The sequence below is a fragment of the Balaenoptera borealis genome (genome assembly GCF_965194805.1).
Source record: "Balaenoptera borealis genome assembly, chromosome: 11".
Classification (NCBI taxonomy): domain Eukaryota; kingdom Metazoa; phylum Chordata; class Mammalia; order Artiodactyla; family Balaenopteridae; genus Balaenoptera; species Balaenoptera borealis.
Genome location: NC_138868.1, coordinates 88084333 through 88109645, shown reverse-complemented (window position 1 = coordinate 88109645; position 25313 = coordinate 88084333). Strand labels below are relative to the sequence as shown.

Below are 25313 nucleotides of genomic sequence, written 5' to 3'. Positions count from 1 at the left end.
CAACACAGCCAAAAATTAATTAAATAATTAATTAATTAATAAAAAATTAAATTATATAAAATTAATTAAATATAAATATATAAAAATATATTTATATATAAATATATATAACTATAAATAAATTTATATATAAATATATAACATTAAATTAAATTTTAAAAATTAATTAATTAATAATAAAAAAATCAACCACTGCAATTAAATATTTTTTTAAAAAATGCGTTGATACAACCATGTCTCACTTTTGCTTGGGTCAGTCAGCAAACGCTTTTTGGAAACCCCTAATTCTCCACACCTCCTACCTTTCCGACCGCCCTGCTCCTCAGGCCGGGTCCCCTTGGGAGGCGGGGCTGCGTGCTGACGCACAGCGGGTGCACCGACGTCCTCGAGCCCCGCCCCCACGGGGCCGCCTGCCGGTTGGAACGGCAGCCCCACGGCGCGGAGGACAATCAGGCTGGCGCCACAGTGAGCGGGGCATGGAGGGGCCTGCCTAACTGGGACCCGTGGCCCGGCGTCTTCTGGCAGCGACGCGGGTCCTGCGCACGCTGCGGGGCCGCAGCCGCCGGGCGGTGGGCGCCCGAGGGGCCAGGAGGCGAGCCGGGGCCCCCAGGCGGGTGTGGGCATCGTGTCCACAAGCAGCGTCCCCGAGGCCGCGCTCGGGGCCGTGATGACCGGTGAAGCTGCGCTGCGACAGCGCGGCCGACTTCTTCCCGGTGTCCAGTAGTGGTCTGGAGGGGTAAGGAAGCCTGCCTTTCAGTTTGAGGGAGCAGAGGGTTTGAGGTCCTCTCTCATCTATTGCTCTAGTATACTGCGTAGCACCTAATAAAATACTGGGTTATAGTTGACATTTAAATCGCTGATTGATCATCAAGATTGGGAAGTATCCTTGGAAATGAAAATAGGAAGAGTCTTAAGATTTTTAGGTTTTTCTTTTTTTTCCTATGTCTCAAAAGGTATGTAGTATTTTACTGAGTGGTTGGGAATAAAGTTTGCAGTATTCAGTGTATTCAGTTTTAGTATCGAAATAGAATTAAACTGCTGCTGTAAACTGGAATAACACTTTGTTACTGACAAGTTTTCGAATGCATCTGTTCGTCAATTACCTGTTTGGGAAGATTGTAGTTAATGATTTTAAGAATGTGGCTATAAACCTCCAATTGACTCAAGAAAAGCAAATAAGTCAAGATTAACAAATGTATAGGCTCTTCATCTTATTGTGTGTGTGGTTGTTTTTCTTTCTTTTAGTTATTTGTCAAGGTGTTAGGAACTCTACCACTCTTAAGACAGTAAACTTCACGGGGTGTAATCTGACGTGGCAGGGAGCAGATCACATGGCCAAGATCTTAAAGGTGATTTTTTTATGTTTGAACTTTCATGAAAACATATGTGATTGAAGCACATTAATATATTGATACAGATGGCAGTTCATTTTTGTCTTTTGATACGTGTGAGTGCAGCTTTCGTTTTGTTGAAAGAATATGACCAGTTTTCAGTTTGGGATTCTGCCATGTAGTAAAGATAGTCCACTTAATTTTAGAAATAAGAGATTTAATATATAATAATATTTTAATGTATTTTTAGTTACTGAAAACATTGATTGTGATACTGTGAAACAACTATGCCATTATGGTCTTCAAGACTTAACTGAATCAAGTGTTTACTAGCTGCTGTAGTTTATAAACTAATAAAAATCACTACATCAGCAATTTGTAAATACAGTTTTTAAAATAATGCCTTAACAACTTTACAGTGGTTATAATTACTGTATTTAGGCCTAAAGTTATTTAATAATTTGACATGAAGCCTTCTGAATAGTTTGATGGTGCAGATCAGGGATAGGTAAACTATGGCTGCTGGGCCAGATCCAGCCAGTCGCCTGGTAAAGAAAGTTACTTTGGAACATAGTCGCACCCATTGTTTACATGATAGCTATGGCTACTTTCACCCTACGCCAGTGGGGTTAAGTCGTTGCAACAGAAACTGTATAGCCCACAAAGCTGGAAATGTTTAAATTTAGATTTTAAAAATTGAAAAATTTTTTGAGCCTCTACAGGGCAAGTCCATTGACCCCTGGAGTTGAAAACAGTCAAGAACTTGGGTGCCTAAGCCAAATGGCCTAGGTTCAAATTCCCTTTCTCCCATTTCATAGCAAGTGACCATGGACAAATCACTTAACCTCTGTGCCTCATTATGAGGTTTAAATGAACTCATTTGTATAAATAGTGCCTGGCACATACTAAGCACTGTGTAAGTGATTGCTGTTATTTCTGCTTGGAGCTTTTATAAGGTATTGTTAATAGAAAAATGACCCTAATGATTTTCGTTTTAGAGTGTCAAAGGCACTTTGAGTCTTTTATTTTTTCACGAATGTAATAAGACTTTTTTCATTTAAAGTCAGTGTTCCCTATTACCAAACTTTATTTTATGAATATAAAGAATTGAATGTCTTTAAGACAATACTTGTGGTTAAATGTCAAACCACTATCTTCCCAAGGTACATCCAACTGGCTGTGCATAGTCCAGGCCTCTAAAGTTTGTGTGTGTACCCTAGGGAGCATGTGAGATCCATTTTGTAAATATAGGTTTAAAAATAATGCCTGGGACTTCCCTGGCGGTCCAGCAGTTAAGGCTCTGCGCTCCCAATGCAGGGGGCCTGGGTTCGATCCCTGCTCCAGGAACTAGATCCCACGTGTCTGTCGTAACTAAGAGCCCACATGCCACAACTAAAATATCCGGCATGCTGCAACTAAAGACCCGGCACAGCCAAACAAACAAACAAACAAATAAATAAATATTTTTAAAAAATAAATAAAATAATGCCTTAGGAGTTAGGAAAAGAACATATTAGAACCTGTTTAGCTTTGTATCATTTAAACACTATCTGTGTAGTTTATAATGTACATACGTTATATGTATAGAACTTCATGTATATAATTTGTTAAAAAATAAGATGCATATTAAAAAGTTTTCTTATGGGTTGCCCAGTCAGGTGTTTGGAGACCATTGGAGGACAGAATGATGACATTTAGAGCCTCAGCAATGATAGAATTTAGAACCAATTCCCTGACTTAGAAGATAAGGAAAATAATTCATAGACTGTAATTGAGTTGTCCAACTTGACATAACTGTTCAAGAGCAGGTCGTCCAGTGGCTGGAATCTAATCACTGACCAACTAGAATCTGGGTCACTGGACTCGTAAAGCAGCAGTGACTGTTTAATTTCTCAGGTTGATTCTCCTGGCATATATGCTTGATATGTGTGTGTGTAAATCTCTGACATAATAAGCCATACTCAGTAGGCACACCCTGTTTCCTTCTTCAAGCATCTTAATTTCATCCCATTAAATCTTTGAAGTATCAGACTACCGGAAGGCATGAAGAAACCTGGGCTGAGAGTCTTCGTTCCAGGAGACCTGATCTTGACTGTATGGCTGGTTTGAGGCGCATCACTCTGAACTGCAACACGCTCATTAGTGACCTGGGTGCAAGTGCTTTGGCAGAATCTCTGAGTGAGGATTTATGGCTTAGAGATAAATTCTAAAATTGAAAATATTGAATTTTTAATATGATATATGCTTAGCTTTTGGCATGATACTGTTGTGATAGGATTTTTTTTAAAGCCTCATTTTACTGATAACTTTTATTTTGCTTTTAATCTGTCTCTAAGAGTTGCATATATTCTTTATAGCAAATACAGAGTAACAAGAGAACAATTACCTATAATCTTAATACCCAGACTTAATCACTGTTCATTTTGGTGCATACACTTTCAGTTTTTTATTTTTCTATAAATATATTTGTACACTTAGTGATTACAAAAATAGAATTGTAGTATACTTGCTATTTCATATTCCTGCTTTTTTCACTTAATGATGTATCATGTAGTATTCCATCGTATTGATGTCCCATAGTTTAATCAATTCTTTGCAATTAGATTTACACAGTTCGCTTTTCCCTGTCAGAAACAATGTGAATACGTTGTATGTACGTCTCTGTGTTCACTGGGATTACTTCTGTAGAATAAGGTCCTAGAAGTGGAATGACTGTGACATATTTTTAAGACTTTTTTTTTTTTATACTGCAGGTTCTTATTAGTCATCAGTTTTATACACATCAGTGTATACATGTCAATCCCAATCGCCCAATTCAGCACACCACCATCCCCATGCCACCGTGGTTAGGTAGGTATATTCCTAGGTATTTTATTCATTTTGTTGCAGTGGTAAATGGGAGTGTTTCCATAATTTCTCTTTCAGATTTTTCATCATTAGTGTATAGGAATGCAAGAGATTTCTGTGCATTAATTTTGTATCCTGCAACTTTACCAGATTCATTGATTAGCTCTAGGAGTTTTCTGGTGGCATTTTTAGGATTCTCTATGTATAGTATCATGTCGTCTGCAAACAGTGACAGTTTTACTTCTTTTTTTACAACTTTTATTCCTTTTATTTCTTTTTCTTCTCTGATTGCCGTGGCTAGGACTTCCAAAACTATGTTGAATAATAGTGGTGAGAGTGGACATCCCGTTCCTGATCTTAGAGGAAATGCTTTCAGTTTTTCACCATGGAGAATAATGTTTGCTGTGGGTTTGTCGTATATGGCCTTTATTATGTTGAGGTAGGTTCCCTCTGTGCCCACTTTCTGGAGAGTTTTTATCATAAATGGGTGTTGAATTTCGTGAAGTCTTTTTCTGCCTCTATTGAGATGATCATATGGTTTTTATTCTTCAATTTGTTAATATGGTGTATCCCATTGATTGATTTGCGTATATTGAAGAATCCTTGCATCCCTGGGATACATCCCACTTGATCATGGTGTATGATCCTTTTAATGTGTTGTTGGATTCTGTTTGCTAGTATTTTGTTGAGGATTTTTGCATCTATATTCATCAGTGATATTGGTCTGTAATTTTCTTTTTTTGTAGTATCTTTGTCTGGCTTGGGCATCAGGGTGATGGTGGCCTCATAGAATGAGTTTGGGAGTGTTCCTTCCTCTGCCGTTTTTTGGAAGAGTTTGAGAAGGATGGGTGTTAGCTCTTCTCGAAATGTTTGATAGAATTCACCTGTGAAGCCATCGGGTCCTGGACTTTTGTTTGTTGGAAGATTTTTCATCACAGTTTCAATTTCATTCCTTGTGATTGGTCTCTTCATATTTTCTGTTTCTTCCTGGTTCAGTCTTGGAAAGTTATACCTTTCTAAGAATTTGTCCATTTCTTCCAGGTTGTCCATTTTCTTGGCATAGAGTTGCTTGTAGTAGTCTCTTACGATGCTTTGTATTTCTGCGGTGTCTGTAGTAACTTCTCCTTTTTCATTTCTAATTTTATTGATTTGAGTCCTCTCCCTCTTTTTCTTGATGAGTCTGGCTAATGGTTTATCAATTTTGTTTATCTTCTCAAAGAACCAGCTTTTAGTTTTATTGATCTTTGCTATTGTTTTCTTTGTTTCTATTTCACTTATGTCTGCTCTGATCTTTATGATTTCTTTCCTTCTGCTAACTTTGGGTTTTGTTTGTTCTTCTTTCTCTAGTTCCTTTAGGTGTAAGGTTAGATTGTTTACTTGAGATGTTTCTTGTTTCTTGAGGTAGGCTTGTATAGGTATAAACTTCCCTCTTAGAACTGCTTTTGCTGCATCCCGTAGGTTTTGGATCGTCGTGTTTTCATTGTCATTTGTCTCTAGGTATTTTTTGATTTCCTCTTTGATTTCTTCAGTGATCTCTTGGATATTTAGTAACGTATTGTTTAGCCTCCATGTATTTGTGTTTTTTACGTTTTTTTCCCTGTAATTGATTTCTAATCTCATAGCATTGTGGTCAGAAAAGATGCTTGATATGATTTCAATTTTCTTAACTTTACTGAGGCTTGATTTGTGACCCAAGATGTGATCTATCCTGGAGAGTGTTCCGTGCGCACTTGAGAAGAAAGTGTAGTCTGCAGTTTTTGGATGGAATCTCCTATAAATATCAATTACATCTATCTGGTCTATTGCCTCATTTAGAGCTTCTGTTTCCTTATTTATTTTCATTTTGGATGATGTGTCCATTGGTGTAAGTGAGGTGTTCAAGTCCCCCACTATTATTGTGTTACTGTCGATTTCCTCTGTTATAGCTGTTAGCAGTTGCCTTATGTATTGAGGTGCTCCTATGTTGGGTGCATATATATTTATAATTGTTATATCTTCTTCTTGGATTGATCCCTTGATCATTATGTAGTGTCCTTCCTTGTCTCTTGTAACATTCTTTATTTTTTTAATTTTTTTATTTTTAAATTTTTTAAACTATTAGCACCTTTAGTTATTATTTATTTATTTATTTATTTATTTGGCTGTGTTGAGTCTTTGTTTCTGTGCGAGGGCTTCCTCTAGTTGCGGCAAGCGGGGGCAACTCTTCATTGCGGTGCGCGGGCCTCTCACTATCGTGGCCTCTCTTGTTGCGGAGCACAGGCTCCAGGCGCGCAGGCTCAGTAGTTGTGGCTCACGGGCCTAGTTGCTCCGCGGCATGTGGGATCTTCCCAGACCAGGGCTCGAACCCGCGTCCCCTGCATTAGCAGGCAGATTCTCAACCACTGCGCCACCAGGGAAGCCCCATTCTTTATTTTAAAGTCTATTTTATGTGATATGGGTATAGCTACTCCAGCTTTCTTTTGATTTCCATTTGCATGGAATATCTTTTTCCGTCCCCTCACTCTCAGTCTGTATGTGTCCCTAGGTCTGAAGTGGGTCTCTTCTAGACAGCATATTTGTGTGTCTTGTTTTTGTATCCATTCAGCCAGCCTGTGTCTTTTGGTTGTAGCATTTAATCCATTCACGTTTAAGGTAATTATCGATATGTATGTTCCTATGACCGTTTTCTTAATTGTTTTGGGTTTATTTTTGTAGATCCTTTTCTTCTCCTGTGTTTCCCACTTAGAGAAGTTCCTTTAGCATTTGTTGTAGAGCTGGTTTGGGGTTGCTGAATTCTCTTAACTTTTGCTTGTCTATAAAGCTTTTGATTTCTCCATCGAATCTGAATCAGATCCTTGCTGGGTAGAATAATCTTGGCTGTAGGTTCCTCCCTTTCATCACTTTAAGTATATCATGCCACTCCCTTCTGGCTTGTAGAGTTTCTGCTGAGAAATCAGCTGTTAACCTTATGGGAGTTCCCTTCTATGTTTTTTGTTGTTTTTCCCTGGCTGCTTTCCGTAATTTTTCTTTGTCTTTAATTTTTGCCACTTTGATTACTATGTGTCTCGGCGTGTTTCTCCTTGGGTTTATCCTGTATGGGACTCGCTGCGCTTCCTGGACTTGGGTGGCTATTTCCTTTCCTACGTTAGGGAAGTTTTCGACTGTAATCTCTTCAAATATTTTCTCTGGTCCTTTCTCTCCCTCTTCTCCTTCTGGGACCCCTATAATGCGAATGTTGTTGCATGTAATGTTGTCCCAGAGGTCTCTTAGGCTGTCTTCATTTCTTTTCATTCTTTTTTCTTCATTCTGTTCCACAGCAGTGAATTCCACCATTCTGTCTTCCAGGTCACTTATCCGTTCTTCTGCCTTAGTTTTTCTGCTATTGTTTCCTTCTAATGTAGTTTTCATTTCAGTTATTGTATTGTTCATCTCTGTTTGTTTGTTCTTTAATTCTTCTAGGTCTTTGTTAAACATTTCTTGCATCTTCTCGATCTTTGCCTCCATTGGTTTTCTGAGGTCCTGGATCATCTTCACTGTCATTATTCTGAATTCTTTTTCTGGAAGGTTGCCTATCTCCACTTCATTGAGTTGTTTTTCTGGGGTTTTAGCTTGTTCCTTCATCTGGTACATAGCCCTCTGCCTTTTCATCTTGTCTGTCTTTCTGTGAATGTGGTTTTTGTTCCACAGGCTGCAGGATTGTAGTTCTTCTTGCTTCCGCCTTTTTAAGACTGTTGATACACATTGCCAAACTACCATCCAGAAACGCTATGCCAATTTGTAGTCTACGCCAACAGTGGATGTGAAGCCTGCCTCACACAAACACTGGCTTGTAGCACTTTTAAAAAAGTGTAAAACTACAAAAATGAGTACCTCTCCCTTTTTCATGCAAGTGGGATTACTCCAAATTTCATAACTTTTTTCAGTTAATTTAGCAAGTCAGTAAATTTGCATCTACCGCATCATTTTTTGTGACTGTTCAGTGTTCCATTATATGAATATGCCACAGTACACATAGCTTATCCATACTTGTATATAAGCTGTGTCCAGTTTTTCAGTTCCAAATAGTACTCTGATATGTGTCCTTGCCTATATCTCTGACTATTTCTTTTTGTTAAATACTTAGAAAGAGAGTTGTTGGATCAAAAGGGTATACACATTTTAAAGGCTTGGCTTAATCTGATAGGAGAATAACCACATTTTGTTTTATTTTGTATTCCTTTGATTTACTGGTGGGTTTACTGGCTGTTTGTATTAATTTGGCTAGTTGGTTAATTATACCCTGTGTCCGTTCTTCTGTAGTGAGAGGTTGTAATGGTTGTATCCTATCCTGTCAGATCCATATGTCTGACTTTCTGTTTCTGTGTGCCATGGGGTGTTGAAAGACTCCAGTTATTTAAATGTGATGCTCCACACAAGACTTAAAAAAATGACTCATGATAGTTGCCTTTCATGTAGTATTTTTTAATACCTGCGCTTTTGTGATGATCCCTTTTGTTTAAGTGAGTAGGTTGTTCAGCCCCAGAACTACTAGAATTCATGATCATTTGTTCTAGTTTTTGTCTGACCTTTTACTGAGAGAGTTCTTGACCATCATACTTTCATGATAGGTTTTTAGTATGTACTGTGTCTTCGCACCTTCTTTGAATTTGTTATTATTTGTATCCTCCTAGACTTGTCTTTTTTGCTCTAAAACTAACAGTTAGTACATTTCTTCTCTTTCATTTTCCCCTTGTAACTAGTTTGAAGTGTGATTTGAAGCTCAAGATCATGATCAAAAGAATGCAGTGCCTTTCTCAGCTCCACCAGTTTTTGCTTCTGAGGTTTACATGCCACTGCTGCCCTTGCTAATTATGAACGGAGATTCATTTTGTGATTTTTTTTCTCATAGGTTATATACAGTTATTCTTCAGTTCTGTAATTGTAGAATATGTTGGACGATTTATTGGTACTAAAGGCAGGGTTATCATTGCACATCCAAAAAGTGCTTTTTTTTGTTTTGTTTTGTTTTTGTTTTTTGCTTTATTGGAATATAATTGCTTTACAATGGTGTGTTAGTTTCTGCTTTGTAACATAGTGAATCAGCTATACATTTTCATATATCCCCATATCTCCTCCCTCTTGCATTTCCCTCCCAGCCTCCCTATCTCACCCCTCTAGGTGGTCACAAAGCACCGAGCTGATCTCCCTGTGCTGTGCTGCTGCTTCTCACTAGCTGTTTTACATTTGGTAGTGTATATATGTCCATGCCAGTCTCTCACTTCGTCCCAGCTTACCCTTCTCCCTCCCCGTGTCCTCAAGTCCATTCTCTACACCTGCTTCTTTCTTCCTGTCCTGCCCTTAGGTTCTTCATAACCATTTTTTTTTTAATTCCGTATATATCTGTTAGCATACGGTATTTCTTTTTCTCCTTCTGACTTACTTCACTCTGTATGACAGACTCTAGGTCCATCCACCTGACTACAAATAACTCAATTTCGTTTCTTTTTATAGCTGAGTAATATTCCATTGTATATATGTGCCACATCTTCTTTATCCATTCGTCTGTCGATGGACACTTAGGTTGCTTCCATGTCCTGGCTATCGTAAATAGAGCTGCAATGAACATTCCAAGAAGAGGTTTTTAAATTGGATTATGCAGTATGTGTGTGTGTATACGTTTCTGTTTTTTTCCATACCCAAAATTACAAAGCTGCCATGGCTGGTCTTGTGCAGGACTCTTCCACACGTGAGAAAATGAGAGTTGTCTATATGTTAAATCTGTATGGACTTCGCAAGTGACCTTTTGTCTTTCATCGAAAGCACTTGACCTGCAGCAGTGTGGCCTCACCAGTGAAGGAGCAAAGGCTTTACTAAAGGCCCTTGAAAGCAACAGAACTCTGGTCGTTTTGGATATAAGAAAAAAATCCACTTGTTGGTATGTGGTCACTTTTTTTTTAAAATTGATTAACACATAGCAAAACAAAAAGGGTTTGTTCACGTATTGACAGTTTTTAAAACTTAATGTGTTTCACTTTCCTCATCGTATACAGTTGTCCCTTGAACAGCTTGGGGGTTAGGGGTGCCGCCCCCCCACGCAGTTGAAAATCTGGGTATAAGTTTATAGTCAGTGGTTCCGCATCTGTGGATTCAACCAACCTTAGCTCGTGTAGGACGATATTACATATTTATTGAAAAATATCCGTGTGTCAGTGGACCCGCGAGGTTCAAACCCATGTTGTTCAAGTGTCAACTGTACTTTTGTAATGTTGCACTTCCCTTATGTTTTTAGCAGATAATGTACTAATTAAAGTGAGTTAGTTATACCTTTAAATTGTTCTTATCTCTACTCTGAATAGAGGTGACCCTAGATACTAAGCCTGCTTCCACCAAGAGCATTATTTCCTTGTTGTGCAACCTCTGAATTCTTGCAAGGGGTACGTTATTCATTTGTCAGTTTCACAAGTAATTTATTTAATAGCTTCTGTGTGCCAGATACGGGTCAGGCACTAGGGATAAAGCAGTGAACCAGACAGACAAAAGTCTTGCCCTCGTGGAGCTTACATTCTAGTGAAGGGGTTCAGATAGAAATGAGTAAACAGATAAGTAATATAATTTTAGACAGTAGGAAGTGCAAAAATATCTTAATGTAAGGAGAGGGAGGGGGAGCAGGTAGGACTCCATTGGATAGGTTTGTCAGGGGACAGCTTCACTGGAGAAGTGGCATTTGAACGGAGACCTGAATGAAGAGAGGAGCAAGCCATGGAAGATCTGGGGTAAGCACACTCCAGGACAAGGAGGCAATGAGTATGCAGGCATGTAGGTGGGTGGAGTATTTAAGGAAAAGCAAGGAGGCCAACATGGTCAGAGTACTGAGTGAAGAAGAGTGTGGTATGACGTGAGGTCAAGGAGCTAGCCAGGGGTCTGATCCTGTAAAGTCTTGAAGGCCAGAGTAAAGGTGTGGATTATTCTAAATGAGTAGAGGGTTTTGAACTGGAAAAAGGCATGATCCAAATAGTATCTGAATAAGATGACTTGGTATAGAGAATAGACTTGGGGGGATAAAGAAGAGAAACAGGGAGACCAGTTAGGAGACTATCACAGTGGTCCAAATAAGAGATGTTCATGGCTTAGCTTAGGTTGGAAGTTTGGAGCAAGTGAAAAGTGACTGAATTCAGGTTGTGTTTTGAGGGTGTAGCTAACAGGGCTTGCCGATAGATTAGATGTGGGGTATGAAGGAAATAGTAACAAGGAGACAAGTCGTTGATGATTATGTGTGCAACTGGGTGGTATCACTTAGAAAAAGGGAACTGATGGGAGGAGCAGCTTTTGAGGGGATATCAGGACTTTGGTTTGATATCTTAGATGCCCTTTAGGTATCTAAGTGTCTGGACAGTGCTCAGACTGTACTTTCTATCCAAAGGTATCCAAAGCCACTTTAGATGCAAAATGTTTAAAGTTGACCTTTGCTGCTGCCAAAATAGTAGCCACTGGGGGCAGTCTGCAAGATGGCATCTTAGGTTTTTGAGGAAGAAATTAGAATACACAAAGGGGGAAATAAGTGTATAATTCCATAATGTAGATTTCATATTTAATTTTATGGGAAAAGCAATAATTAGTTGGCTTTTGGTTTTAAATGGAAATAGCCACTCACTGGGAAATAATTACTCTAATTTCAATTTATTTTACTTTAGATCATTCTGTGATGAAAGCAGTTATCCAAAAAGTTCTCCAGATGGAAGGAGTGCCAAGTCAGAGGTATATAACATGTTTTAGTTCTCTCGGAAGAGTTTCTCTTTAATGGCTTGTTTTTCTTTCTTTCTTAAAAGAAAATTATCAAGGTACTTTCTGCCACCTTAAAACTAAGTTTTTAGTCCAATGAAATGGCTTTTCTGTTTTTGAAAATGTTGTGTGATGCCTTAATTTAGGTTCCCAGAAATGCAGATTGAAAACCTTTGATTAACTTAAAGTATCTTAATTTCCAATGAAGATCAAACCCTCCTAAATTACCTGTAACTTAAATGGCATATTTATCATTTCTGTCTCAGTACCAGTGGATAACTTCTCCATCGGTGAAGGAACCATCCACAACTGCTAGACAGAAAAAGAGAACTATAATTTTGGGAAGTGGTCGAAAAGGAAAAGCTACTATTAGAATTGGTTAACTCTTTCTTGTTTTTAATGCTACTAGAACTTATACCCCTTATGTTTTCCGATGTGCTAAAATTAAAACAGCCAGTATTAACCACATGCATATTAGGAGGCCTATATTAGGAGTCGCCAAGTGTGTCGGGTGCCATGGACAGCTGAGGCACGTTTAGCCCAAAGGCAAGTTCCAGCGCATTGCAGAGAGCAGACGAAATACCCGGTGGTGAAAATTCACTGTTGCTAAGGGTTGAAACGAAGCAATAATTCCTCCTGTTTCTCAGGGTGTTCCGTTTGGCTGTTAATGAAATGTATTTCCAAGGAATGCAGGCATGTGTCTGAAAAGGCCAGCCGTGCCTGGGGGTCACAGCGAGACCCTCCTATCTCGCCCCCCTCGGCCATCCTGTGCTCTGGAAGCAGAGCTCTCAGCTACAAGTGAAACATAGTAGCTTCCATGTCCGGATTCTAAGATTTTCTAAAGCCCTTTAAAGGCCCCCTTCTCTGAGTGGTGCTTGACCTGCTGGTGTTTGGGGCGGGAGGGTGGGCTGGGTGGAGGGTCTGAGCGCCATCCTGAGGGAAGGGCTTTGGAGGCCTGTGTGCACCTGAGACTGGGGGCCCAGTGCCCGTGTCCGAGGGGAGGCTAGCGCTGACTCCAGCCGTGCTGAGCCAGACGTCGCCCTCCTTCCCGACAAGCCAGCAAAGCCTGTCGCTCACCTTCCTGGCTGTGCTGCTTACACGTGCCCTCTGGGAAGGCCAGCCTGGCAGAGCTCTGTTCCTGCCCTTTGGGCTGCTGGTAACTGAGTACCTAGCCTGGGTGCTGGAGGGGAGGATCCATAGATGGTGGAGGCCCAGTGCCTGCCCAGGGTGCTGCCCCTCTGCTGAGGGACACTTGCCCAGCTGGTTAGACCTGTTCGCACCCAACTGCCCACAGTCAGCGCCCAGGCTAGGAACAGCAGCCTCCCCATTTCCTCGGTGTCTTCTAGTTTTGTTCCTTTCTTCTTTTCGCTGCCTTCCTCCCCAAAGAGGCAAGATACTAATGTTCAAGAACCAACTCAGGCCATGATTTTCCAGCTAAACTCATGATAGTTGTGCACTTCTGAATGACTGGGTACAAACATTTGCAAGGATGAGCTCTTGGGTGAGGCGCCAGCCAACTTTTCTAGCTTCCTCTCTCTTGCTTGGGTGTGGGCACCCCCTGCTGCCCCAGATGCCTTGACTCCTCCATTTTCGTATATTCCTTCTCCGAATGCTGCCACCACCCCATCCTGGCCTTTGGGAATGTTAGCTGGCTGGCTGTTCCCCACAGCATCCTGTCACCCTGGTCCACTCTTTCTAACCTCTGTATGCCCTCCTATGAAATCTTGTCAGGTCCAACTGGAGGAAGACCACCTATAGGTCAATTAGCTTGGGAAGGAACCCAACTGTGTGACCTGCTTCCCCTTTCCCAGTGTCTTTAAAATAACGTTAAAAAAAAAAAAGAAAAAATGTTGTTCTAGAGCTCCTATACCATCTCTTACCACCATTAGAAAACCACCCCCCAAAAGGGGGACCTCATTCATATTGAAAATAACTTCTTACCGTGTAGGCATTACCTTAGGGCATTCTAGACACTGGGGGAGGGAAAAGCCCTTGGTTTTTTTTCTAACATTCATGTTAAACTTCTTTCCAAAGTTCTTTAAACTGTGGTATTCTTACAGATAGACAATGTTGCTGAACAAGTGTTTGTTTCTTCCCTTTTTCTTCCCCCAGGCTCAAAGATTTGGAAAGAGATAGTTTAACAGAAAAGGTAAGGTAATCTCCACCTGAACAAAATGTATGATCAAATGTGACCATTTGACAGACACTATGTAGTTCCTAAAAACAAATTGAAGTGGAATTGGCTCTCTTTTCCCTGAAGTTGAGGATAACGTGGATGTTTTTGTCTAACGTGCTGGACTAATAGGCTATTATTGGTTAGCTTTTGGTAACTCATCGAGTTGCCCAGTCTGGGTTCCGTACCATCGAGTCTGGATTATAATTTGTCCTGGTCACACTGTTTTTCCAAATCAGGTTTGTTCTAGTATGCTATTATGTGTCTGTTTCACCTTTAATCTTTCCATTTTTCACCACTCTGGAGATGGTGTGATATGATCTTAACGAAAACAACAGGAACATGTCTTGTGAATATTTAGTTTCCTTTTTGGCCGACTCAGCATTGCCTGCCATTCAGTCATTGTTATGTGACCAGGCAGTGTAACTATTTGTGTATTAGTCCATTGGTTCCTACCTTGGGAATGTGGAGACTTGTAAACCTATATCCTTCCCTTAGGAATGTGTGAAGGAGAAATGGAATCTCTTGCCTGAATTTCTGCAGACAGAAATAAAGAATCAGTTATGTGACTTGGAAACCAAATGACATGAAGAAGAATTATCAGAGGTTAAGTCGTCAGCATCCCGGCGGCTAGAAAACGTTTCCTCCCATGTAACTTGACTGTGACCAGGGAGGCAGGATCATCCCACCTCTCCCTGTTACCTGATAGTTATAAAGGAAGCGCATGTGTTTCCTTATTCTCTCATGGCCACTTGTTGACATTCACTGCTACTTAAATTATCCTTTCCTGCTGTAGGAGGGCTACCTGGCTAAAGTCAAATCCCTTTTAAATACAGATTTGTCCTTGGAGAACATGCTTTCAGTCGGGAAGTGAATGGATGTCTAGAAAACGGGAGCCAGCCAAGTGGTGAGGAGCGCAGAGTGGAAATAGCAGAGAAAGAGAAGTCCCCCAAAACTGTTTCCAAACTTTGCATGCCCAGGAGAAGCAAGTCCAATGGAGAAACAAAATGTAAGAGCACTTGACTCGTTTGACCTCGTTGGAGTCTGGTACCGCCTAAGGGGAGGACAGACTTGGTGCCATAGTGTCTGTCTGTTCCCCCCCCACACAACCCCTCCACCGGCAGTACTTGTTTTTTGTGTATCTTTTTTTATTTTTATTTTTTGGGGGGTGGGGGGTGGCTGTGTTGCTCGGCTTGTACGATCTTAGTTCTCCAACCGGGAATCGAACCCGGGCCCTCGGCAGTGAGAGTGCCGAGTCTTAACCACTGGACCGCCGTGGAATTCCCTCTTGTGTATACTTCTAACTAGCTTAGATATATACTTTAAATTTTTGTCTTCGACCAAGTTATAGAGCATTAGATCCCCAAATGTGGTTGAGTTGATGAGGTATAAGAAAACAGGAGCTGCTGATATTTATGATTTGTAAGTGACATGCCTGTTGAAGCTAAACATTTATTCTTAGACTCCTTCCCCCCTTGTAGTCAGAGTAACTCTTCTGGAATTTAAAAAAATAAGAGCCTGGGACTTGAGCTCAGGTCAGGTGCTTGGCCACTTCATCGTTTGACGAAATAATCAGAGGCTCTGTTTCCTTGTCTGCCTCAGGATTGGGCCCTTCATACAAGAGCTTGTGTTAAAATGGCCTAGCAAACTGGCAGGTGCTAATTTGATGACTTTATGAAGACGGTGGTTGCTTAGAATAAGAAGAGAAGGGTACTTAATCCTCAGAACCTGGTCTGTGCACCAGCTTGCTAATGCTGAAGAACTGTACCTTGGCTGTGAACTCTTTATTCTTTTTTGTTTCTTTATTCTTTTTTGTTTCTTTTCTGTAAGCAGCTGAAGTCTCATGGAGCCCCAGGATTACAAGGCAAACTACCAGGCAGACCACCATCACATCTCATTTCACAAGGGGGTCAGTATATAATGAATGGACAGCCCCCATTTTAGGGGCCAACTGTTTTTGGTAAAACATATAGAATTAGTAGGATGTAACTTAGTAATTCTGACTTCCACATTGCTTAGGTTTTCCTTTTGATATTCTGTTTTTAGACATTCATGAACAGCATTTCTGAAGACCTCATCCATTTTTACTCTTAGCATAGGAAACTTCAAATGTACATACACAAAATACCAAGGATAGTAAAATGAACCCCTGTGTACCTATCACCCAGTATCAACAGTTAACAGCTCCTGGCTGTTGTTTCGTCTATACCCCCATATGCTCCAAGTGAAAACTATTCCAAATGAATTACAACTCCATACACACCCATGTCCCCCCAGTTGGATTACTTTGAAACAAATCGGACATGTCATCTTATCCACAAATACGATATTTCTAGATGACAAGGTCTCTTTTCTCTGACAAGTTTTTTATTCATATTTTGCTATAATTGCTAACATCTAGCAAACAGTCTTTTGAAGAAGACAAAACATGCCTTACAAAGTGTAACAGTTCCTTACGAACAAATATATAGCAGTGTTCATACCTCCCCTTGTGTAACAGAGTTTGGTTGATTTGTTCCTTAAGCCTTTCAAGTGATAGATTCCTTATTTTCTTGCCATTTATTTAAAGAAAAGAGGTCTTTTGTCTAATAGCTTCTAGGTCTGGCTGACTGCATCGTTTCGGTGGTGAATGTGTTCCCTTGTCTCCAGTTTTCTGTCAACTGGTAGTTAGGTCTAGAGTCCTGATCAGATTCCAGCTTTGTTTTGTGCGACTTCATTGACGGTATGGGGCTGTCCATCAGAGACATGTAATGTCTCTCCGGTGATTCTAGCAGCCGTTGATCAAAGTCTAGATCCATTATTTCTTAGGGTTTGCAAAACGGTGGTATTCTAAACCTGTCATCCAAAGAAACATTAAGCTCGAAGCTTGTTTTAGTGTCCTGGCAAAAAGGGCTTCTCCTTGGAGGGAAGAGGGTGTCCATGGCCTGAATCTTTCCAAACAGAGGGTACTCTTGGTAGGGAGGAATATAAGTTGTTTTGTGCCCACTGCAAGTGTAGGGTCTGGCTGAGCTACCAGTTGGCCTTACTGTGTGTGACAGCCCTGCCAAACAGAAACCTGAGGAAGACCCTGAAAAAGCAAAATCAGGTGATTCTGTCGATGAAGAAGAAAAAGAGCAGGTAGGGCTCGCGTTTCAGTTTCTTAACTCTGCCTTATTTTGGAACACTTGCTGGTAATTGTGAATTTACACTTGGTCTGTCTATGGACCGTAAGTGACTGAGAGGGTGTTAGAACATATCCCTGGACCCAGGGCAGTACGTAGTGTATTATGGTTAGACCCGAGGACTCAGCAGGCCCGTAACTTTGGTGTGTTCTCTCCTGTCTACCTTCCTACCTCTCCAGCTGTCAAGATTTGACAGTCAAACCAGCAGATGTGATGCGTTTAGAGCATTTCCTTCTGATGTCAGATAAGCTCCTTTCCCACATCTAATCTCTCTATAAAAGCAGAGTTGTCGTGTTATTATGTGTATTGTAATAATGCTGCTTAGACTTTATAGGTTAGAAAACTGGTGGCTTGCCAGAGGCCTCCAATATAGAAAATGTCAGTCTCTAGCACTGTCCCGTGTGACTTGAGGGGCAAACCTAGATACTACTAGATGGTCACACGCTATCTATTTCATTCCTGCCACAGGATTAGCTGTGTAAGTCGGGAAGTCTGTAGGTTTACAGGTGGGTAGTAAATGCCCTGTTACCTGCTAAAGATGAGTATCCGTGGTTTGCTCTAAGGCAGGGTTTCTCAAGCAAGGCATTGACTTTTGGGGCCAGATAAACCTTTGCTGTGGGTGTGAGTCCTGTGCATCGTAGAGTGTTTAGCAAGGTCCCGACCTCTACTCACTAGAGGCCCGTAACATTCCCTCTCTCTCCTCCCAGTTGTGACAACCAAAATCACCTTCAGACTTTCCCAGGTGTCCCCTGGGGGGCACAATTGCACTGAGCGAGAAGCACTGGACTCAAGGCTAGCAATATCATTGAGGTAGACTTGACGTCCTGTTGTAAAAGACATACTCATTCTCCTGTTTTTATTTTGGAAATTAGATGCCACTGTTCATGATCCTTATTCAGATGTCTGTAATTAAGTTGAGTCAGACTACCCACTCACAGGTGGGACACTGAGACAGAGGGAAACAGCTTGTCCAAGTCCCATGGCCACATCCCTTGCCTCCGAAGAAACCGTGTCACAAGGGAAAGCAAGCTGGCTCTTGTAATACTGACAAGTGTTTTTTTTTAAACAAATGTGCCAATTTTAGAGTTGTTCTTTGCCCTCTAACCTTTTGGAGGGCTTCCATAGCCTTCAAGCTTCTGAAGAAACGAACTGGGGCACTCTTTCCCAAGCAGGAGGCAGTTTCGCTGGCAGTGTGTGAGAGGCCTTGGGGACTTGGAGGATGAACACTTGTCGCAACAGGGTTTATCCCGATATGCTAGAGTAAGGCTCAGTGCACCACACCGGTGTCATCAGGTGGTGTTTGTTAGTCAGATAAGTAGTACTACAGAGAGAATCTTACTTTAGTCAATTTAAAGTTTTGAGATCTCACTATGTTTTTTAAAACAGGTATTAAATACAGGCATTTGGTAAAACAGTACAAACGGCTGTTTGGTACATAGCAGCCAAAGAAAAACAATGTGGCTATTCCATGCTGAGCTATGCTGTGAGCGTTATCAAATAGGTACTGGATTCTGAGGCCTTTGTTCAGGAACAAAAAAGAATATAAAATATCTGATTGCCACAACTAAGGAGCCGGCCTGTGGCAACTAAGACCCGGCACAATTAACTAAGTAGCTAACTGATTATTTTTTTAAATCTCATTAATATAGATTTTAAATAAGAGATTTTTAATAAGATTTTTAAAAATTTATTTATGTATTTTATTTATTTTTGGTTCCGTTGGCTCTTCCTTGCTGCGTGCGTGCTTTCTCCAGTTGCGGCGAGCGGGGGCTACTCTTGGTTGCGGTGCGTGGGCTTCTCATTGCTTGCGGTGCGTAGGCTTCTCATGGCGGTGGCTTCTCTTGTTGCGGAGCACGGGCTCTAGGCACGCGAGCATCCGTAGTTGTGCCTCGCGGGCTCTAGAGTGCAGGCTCAGTAGTTGTGGCGCACGGGCTTCGTTACTCCGCAGCGTGTGAAAACTTCCCAGACCAGGGCTTGAACCCTTGTCCCCTGCATTGGGAGGCGGATTCTTAACCACTGCGCCACCAGGGAAGCCCGAGCTCTAACCTTTTAAAAAATGTGTTCCTTCCACCTTCATGGAGCAGGCGTAGGGGATGGGGAGGAGTGAGAACCCGATTGGCAGGGGTCCGGTCTCAACCCCGGAAGGGGACGGGGGAGGATCTAAGAGGTGGCACCGGGCCACAGTCGACCCCCAGTGACAGCTAACAGCTGCACTGCTGCCCCTTCCTGCCCCAGGACCTGAGCCCAGGTCCCGGGGCGGCTGGAGAAACGCACTGTTTTTGGTGAGATGCTCTTACTTACTGTGTGGAGCTGCTCCGGCTGCCCCGGCGCCCACACCCCTGCAGGGCCCTGTGCCCGTCCTCCCCGCCCCCTGTCCAGGGCTCGGGGAACAGCAGTCTCTGTGGGGCAACCTGCTTCCAAGTCCTTCAGTGACCATGGAGGAGTGGGAATGGGCTGGGCTGCCGGAGAGCCTGGGCATGCAACACCTGAGCTCAGCCCTGGGGGCTCACGTGAGGGCAGGGGCTGGGGGGGTGTGGGCGGTGAGCGGAGGGGCCTCCAGCCGGCGTCATTCTGGGCCCTGGACCCGGGGAAAGACCTCACCCTCTCAGTCCTGATCTGCCGCTCGGGAACCCTGTGGCCCACCAGCCCGAGGCCTGTGGCGCCCGCCACAGACTGCCCGGCACACGGCTGGGGTGCCAACGCCACACCTGGATTTTGCACGGGGACCATCGGGGGGCTCGGTGCACAGGAAGAGGAGCAGCCCCCAGGCCCCGACACGCCCCTTCCACATCCATGGAGAAGTGCCGGATGGAAGGCTGGCTGTGCTCCTTTTCGAGCCCCAGGGAATTCGCAGGAACAGCCCTCCCGGCCACGGGGTGCCTGCCCACCGGCTCTGGGCCTGCGACCAGCCCAGAACACAGAAGGCACAGAAGTGGGTGCAGGGAGCTGAGCCGGGTCTGCAGAAGGGCAGACACCACAGCCTGGTCCACAGCCGACTGGCCCAGGGCGGGTGAGAACGGGCGGGCAGGCTGAGGGGAGGACAGAACGTGGCACGGCCTGCCCGCCTGGGCCCCGGGGAGAAGGTCGGGGCGCTGCCCGCGCCCTCACTCCACTGCCTGGCGTCCTTTGTGGGGGCGAAGGGCCGGAGGCAGGGCTCCCGAGGAGCTCAAAGGCCAGGGAAGGACACACGGGACGGTCCAGACCCACCCTAGCGCTCCAGTGGGGCAGCACCCTCTCTGAATTCCTACTGCCGCCAAACCGCATCCCTAAGGCCTTTGGGCAGAATTGCTAGGACCCAGGAAGGCGGCCCCTTGCTGTGGTCCAGACTTCACCAGCTGCCGATGAGCAGAGGGAGCCAGCCGGCCGGCCGTGAGCAGGAGGACAGGGCACGGGCACAGGGACAGCCACAGCCAGGCTTCCCGCAGCTGTGCCCACCGCCAGAAGCAGCTGCAGCCAATCACAGCCCCCGCCATGCCAAACAGTGCCGGGCAGGCGAGAGGCCGGCAGGAACCTGACACCCCCTCACTGGAGAGCCGGGCCGGCCAGGGTTGGGGGAGCCATCCCCATCTGAACTCACCCCACAGCTCAGCCATCTCCCAGTGACCCAGACGCTACACCAGCAGAGAGCAGCCTGCAACGGCCGCAGGGCTGATCCCCGACCAAGGTCAGAACTCCCCCCAGTGTGATGGCCCCCATGCCGCTCCTGTGGTGGAAGGGACCGCAGGCAGAGACCAGGAGTGGAGTCTTTTTATAAATGGCTGCGTTTTCAAAGAACCGTTTTGGAAGCAGGAAAGCTCCCCAGGAGGGGATGGCATTAGTGCAACAAGGGGGAGCCTTGACACCAGGCTCTCCAGACACGTCCAGGTGGAGACTTTTGGCTGAGGCCGGCCGCCAGGGCCTCAGGGGCTGGGAGGACACGCGGCCCCTCCCCCGCCCCGGCGGGGCGCTAAGGCACCGGGCCCGCCTGGGTGGGCAGAACCCCGTGCCGTCAGCAGGCCGGCGTCTTGCAGCCCTCAACCTGCAGCCCTTTGCTCAGGAGGAAGGCATCCTGCGTGGGGTCGCAAGCCAGGAAGAGCTTCACCATGCCCTTGGCATCCTTGGAGCCCCCTGGCCTCAGAATGCAGCTTCTGTAGTCCATGGCAACCTGCCGAGAGGGGGCGGGGCTGCAGGAGGGTGGAGCTCCGCCTTCATTGAGGGTGTGGGTGTGGCCACCTCTGCTGTGACTGAACAAAGGGCAGGGGAGCAGGAGGTCCAGGGCAGGGCTCTCAGAGCCTGGCTGGCCCAGGCGGGCGGCACAAGCATCTAGGCCCAGGCCAAGGACCACCGTGTTGGTCTGCGCGGCAGGACGGCCTCTCACCTTGCCACTCAGGACGCCCTCCTGCTTGAAGCGTGTGTGGAACGTGTCCGCGGAGCACACCTCGCTGCACAGGTAGCCATAGGACTGGGCGTTGTATCTTCCTGCCAGGCGGCCGAAGGTCGCAGGCAGGTGGGTCCCTGAGACACACGCGGAGAGGCTCCTGCCCGGCCCCCTGGCCGCTCCGTGCCCCTTCCCCAGAGCCCAGAGCTTGGGGCCTCAAGCAGCCCTGTCTGAGTCCCCTGCCACTAGAGGGAGTATTGGCCCAACACTTGTAGAAAACGGGGACCTTGTGGGCAACTCAGTGGAGGGACACAAATCAATCTTTGCCGACTTTCTGCTGAAGCTCACGAGGGTTCACCCCTAAGCCTCTTACAAGGTCAGCCGCCGAGGCTCCGAGGGATGAGTCAGGGCTCGCTCTCCAGCATGGGGAGAGCGCGGGTTAAAGCGCTCACGAGGGAGTGAACCGCGTGTTCGCACCGACACGCATGGGCAAACCTTGTTGACGCGTTCCGTCCGGGCTATGAAGCCCTCTCCTGCCTCTTCCAGGCTTTCCAGAAAGCACGTGCAGATACGCCCACCCCACCCTCGGACTCCGCGGGCCACAGCTGGAGGGACCAGCCAAGGAACCGAGGCAGGAAGAGGCCAGAGGTCACCGGGCCTCGGCCAGAGCCTGTCAGTCGGTCCCCTTTCACACACCACCAGACGATCTTCTTGACCTGGGCAGTAGCCGCCAACCGACCGCTAAGGTGGGCCCGGCGTGCGCTTGGCTACCTGGCGTGGCTGGGACCCCGAGGATCTCATGGCAGAGGCGGGCATTCTCCTGGGCCGGGTCCGCGGGCGTCTGCATGTGCAGGGCCTGGTCCACCTCGGCCAGGACGATCTGGCGCAGGTTGAAGAGGCCTGGGGGGCGGGAGGAAGGAGACGGGGGGATGGCACTGTGTCCAGGCACCCCCTTCCCTTCCCTCGGCCCGGCCGCACCTGAGTTGGCCTGCCGGGACTTGATGAGCTTGTCCCGCAGCCCCTGGGGGACGGCGCTGCCCGTGCCCCACCGAGACTGGCAGCAGCGCCAGGGCCTCACAGGGTGTGGTGCCCCCGGCCCCAGAGCCTTCCCTCTGGTTCTCATCACCGGCTGTCACCAGACTCGCAGGCAACGTGCCTTTCTTTTCTTTTTTCTTTTTTCCGGCCCTTAGCCACGCAAAGGGGTGAAGCCCTGACACTCGCTGCCACGTGCATGGACGCTGAGAACACGGTGCTCAGCGAGAGAAGTCAGACACAGAAGGACACACAGGGTGTGACCCCACTGAGGGGAAACGTCCAGAACAGGTAGATCCACGGAGTCAGAGAGTGGGTTCCTGGTTGTCAGGGGCTGGGGAGGGGAGGGAGTGATAACTAAGGACGTGAGGGACATTTTTGGGGTGATGGAAATGTTCCAGAACAGGGCAGTAGTGATGGCTGCACAGCTCAGTAAAGTGTCCCCACGCGCTCCGGTGCAGCCTGTGAGAGCATCGCTCTCAGGACGAAGGGCTGACCGCAGGAAGACTGAACGACGAGCAGTGGGTCCTGAGCCCAGACGCTCAGCTCGCCCCCCCCCGCCCCCCCCCGCCCCCCCCCCCCCCCCGCCGTGGGGAAGCCACTGGGACTTGCTGAGCCTCCACTGAGACTGGCAGCAGCCCCAGGGCCTCACAGAGCGCGGCGCTCCCGGCCCCAGAGCCTTCCCTCTGGTTCTCATCGCCGCCTGTCACCAGACTTGCATGCAACGTGCCTTTCTTTTCTCTTGTCTTTTTTAAAGGCAGCTCTTGAGTACATGTACTTAACATGCAGGGAACCAGTCGTGACTCCTTGATCTGGGGCTTCCAGCCTCCAGAGTCTCGAGGACATCCATTTCTGTTGTTTACGCGCCCAGTGCGTGGGCTTTGATGATGGAAGCTGACACCGAGGGCGTCGCCACGTGCGGGGTGACATCAGCGGAAGAATCCCGTGGCGAGGGTCTGCCTGAGGACCACGCGTGCCCGGGCCCTCCCCGGCCCCTGCCCGCAGCCCCGCGCCCGCACCCGCACCCACCTGGGAGCGGAGCTGGTGCATCGCTTGCCAGAACTCGTGGAAGTAGGTCTCCAGCTCATGGTGCTGCAGCAGGGAGGGCGGGTCGGGCGTAGGCTTGGTGAAGTTGGCTACCATGGCCACGATGGCGATCTGGCGGCTCCCATCCTGCTGCAGGCAGCCCAGCTGCAGGCCGAAGCAGGCCGCGTGCCCGGACTTCCCTTCCCTGGGGAGGGACGCAGGGTGAGGCCCAGCTTCCACAGAGGAGCCCCGGCCCACGGCCGACAGGTTCACGCACGCACGCACGCACGCACCGAGGGTAGAGGTCCAGGTAGAACTTGCCGATGGATGACCTTGCCCGAGGCCACGTCCCGGACCGTGTAGAGCCTCACGTCTTGGTGACACACGTTGGCGCCCTCCTCCAGGTCGAAGGTCAGCCCCAGCAGCTCCTGGGAGATGCCCAGCCGCCCGCGCGTGACCACCTGCATGGGGAAGGACTCATTGAGCAGGTGCTGGTCCACGTGGTAGCGCGTCTCCTCCCCCTGGTTCATGTAGTAGCGCAGGTCCTAGACGTTGATGGGCCCGGCAAAGTGCAGGCCCCGCCTCTGGCACTCGGCCTTCTTTAGCTCCAGGATCACGGCCGCTCCTGCTCCCCGAGGGGCTTCAGCTTCTGGGCCAGCTCATCTGCGGGCGGAGGGCAGAGGCTCGGCTATGTCCCTGTGGCGGCCCCCCAGCCGCCCCACCCTGCGCCCCTCGAGGCAGAATGAAGGGTCCGGGAAGGTGACCCCCAAGGGCTGACACAGTGGGGTCTCAGGCAGCACCACGTCCAGTTAAGGTCCGCCTGACGCCCTCCCCACTGGGACTCAGGTGGAGGCGGGGTTACCTAGGAAAGTGGCCACCACCTGGCTGGTCTTGGCCATGTTCATCTCCAGCACGGAGTCGGCACGCGTGCTGAACCCCAGCAGGCAGGACTTCTGGGCCTGCAGACTCACCAGCTCCCCGAGGATCGTTCAGTTCTCCTGGAACCCAGAGCCGGCCAGCGCTGGGGACCGTGGGCCATGCCCTCCCCGTGGGGCCCCGGGCCAGGTCTCTGCAGGCGGGCAGGGCTCTCAGGCCACTGGCGGGCACAGCCAATCCCCCTCCCTCCTCCTCCTGGCCCGGATTTCTAGACACTTTGGTGCTGTCCTAACACGTGGTCTTTCTTAACACAGGTCCTTTTGGAACCAGAAACGGTGTGAACCGTGATGGGCTCTAAGGCCAAGGGCAGGAAGAAATGCGGCCAGGCTCTCCAGGAGCCACCCAGGGGCCTCCCCGGGCTCAACATTACAAACTCGGCTGCCGAGCAGACAGCAGCTCATGCCCACGGCGCCCGAACACCCAGCCCCTGGACGGCGAGACGCCTGTTACTGCAGGTGGCCCGTGGCTGGCTGGTGAGGCCCGGCCCCAGGCGTACGCCACCTTCTCTGGGGCCACCTCTTCGGTTCTGCGGTGGGGTTCTCTTGGGAGCCCCCAGTCACCACAGGACCAACGTGGCCTGTCTGCAGCCCAAGAAGGTGGGGACACAGGACTGTCCCCCGTGCCCCCCGCATCACCCGCGAGGCCGAGCAAGCACCAGTGGTGTCTGCGGGGAAGATGAAGGGCTCGTGCACAGCCCCCATCTACTGAAGATG

At 46.9% G+C, this 25313-nt stretch overlaps 3 protein-coding genes across 8 annotated transcripts in view; 1 reads left to right on the top strand and 2 right to left on the bottom strand.

Annotated features, from left to right (window-relative positions):
* Positions 1–25313, bottom strand: part of LOC309606633 (neural cell adhesion molecule 1-like) — a gene marked incomplete at its 5' end in the record, with an annotated part of 71831 nt that overhangs the window by 25770 nt on the left and 20748 nt on the right.
* On the top strand, positions 598–24988 carry LOC309606461 (uncharacterized protein). Of its 5 annotated transcripts, none has more exons than XR_014231854.1 (7): positions 598–736; positions 1246–1349; positions 3356–3509; positions 8897–10071; positions 11828–11891; positions 13302–15097; positions 15922–18925. XR_014231854.1 is itself a non-coding variant. In XM_082343599.1 (5 exons), the coding sequence occupies exons 1-5, from the start codon at positions 14675–14677 to the stop codon at positions 24119–24121; spliced, it is 579 nt and encodes a 192-aa protein (XP_082199725.1). In that variant the 5' UTR covers positions 13574–14674; the 3' UTR covers positions 24122–24157. The 5 variants fall into 5 exon arrangements, 2 of the variants coding, with proteins under 2 accessions (XP_082199725.1, XP_082199726.1); XR_014231855.1 differs by having other exon boundaries at positions 15919–18925; XR_014231856.1 differs by lacking the exons at positions 598–736; positions 8897–10071 and having other exon boundaries at positions 1065–1349; positions 14028–14064; positions 14925–15097; positions 15922–15941.
* LOC309606432 (uncharacterized protein) lies at positions 19070–22141 on the bottom strand. 2 transcript variants are annotated; one of them, XM_082343529.1, is made up of 2 exons: positions 21607–22141; positions 19070–21393 (listed from the first exon to the last, which is right to left on the bottom strand). In XM_082343529.1, exon 2 carries the CDS (start codon positions 20511–20513, stop codon positions 19410–19412), a length of 1104 nt encoding a protein of 367 aa, XP_082199655.1. In that variant the 5' UTR covers positions 20514–21393; positions 21607–22141; the 3' UTR covers positions 19070–19409. The 2 variants fall into 2 exon arrangements, with proteins under 2 accessions (XP_082199655.1, XP_082199654.1); XM_082343528.1 differs by having other exon boundaries at positions 19070–21472; positions 21607–22140.

Coding starts and splice junctions, on each gene's coding strand:
- LOC309606461 (XM_082343599.1), top strand. CDS start 14,675: ATGAAGAAGAATTATCAGAG. Junction 22,930..23,509: donor AGGGGAAACGTCCAGAACAG/GTAGATCCACGG, acceptor TTACGCGCCCAG/TGCGTGGGCTTTGATGATGG. Junction 23,710..24,068: donor GCTTGCCAGAACTCGTGGAA/GTAGGTCTCCAG, acceptor GCCCTCCTCCAG/GTCGAAGGTCAGCCCCAGCA.
- LOC309606432 (XM_082343529.1), bottom strand. CDS start 20,513: ATGCGGTTTGGCGGCAGTAGGAATTCAGAGAGGGTGCTGCCCCACTGG.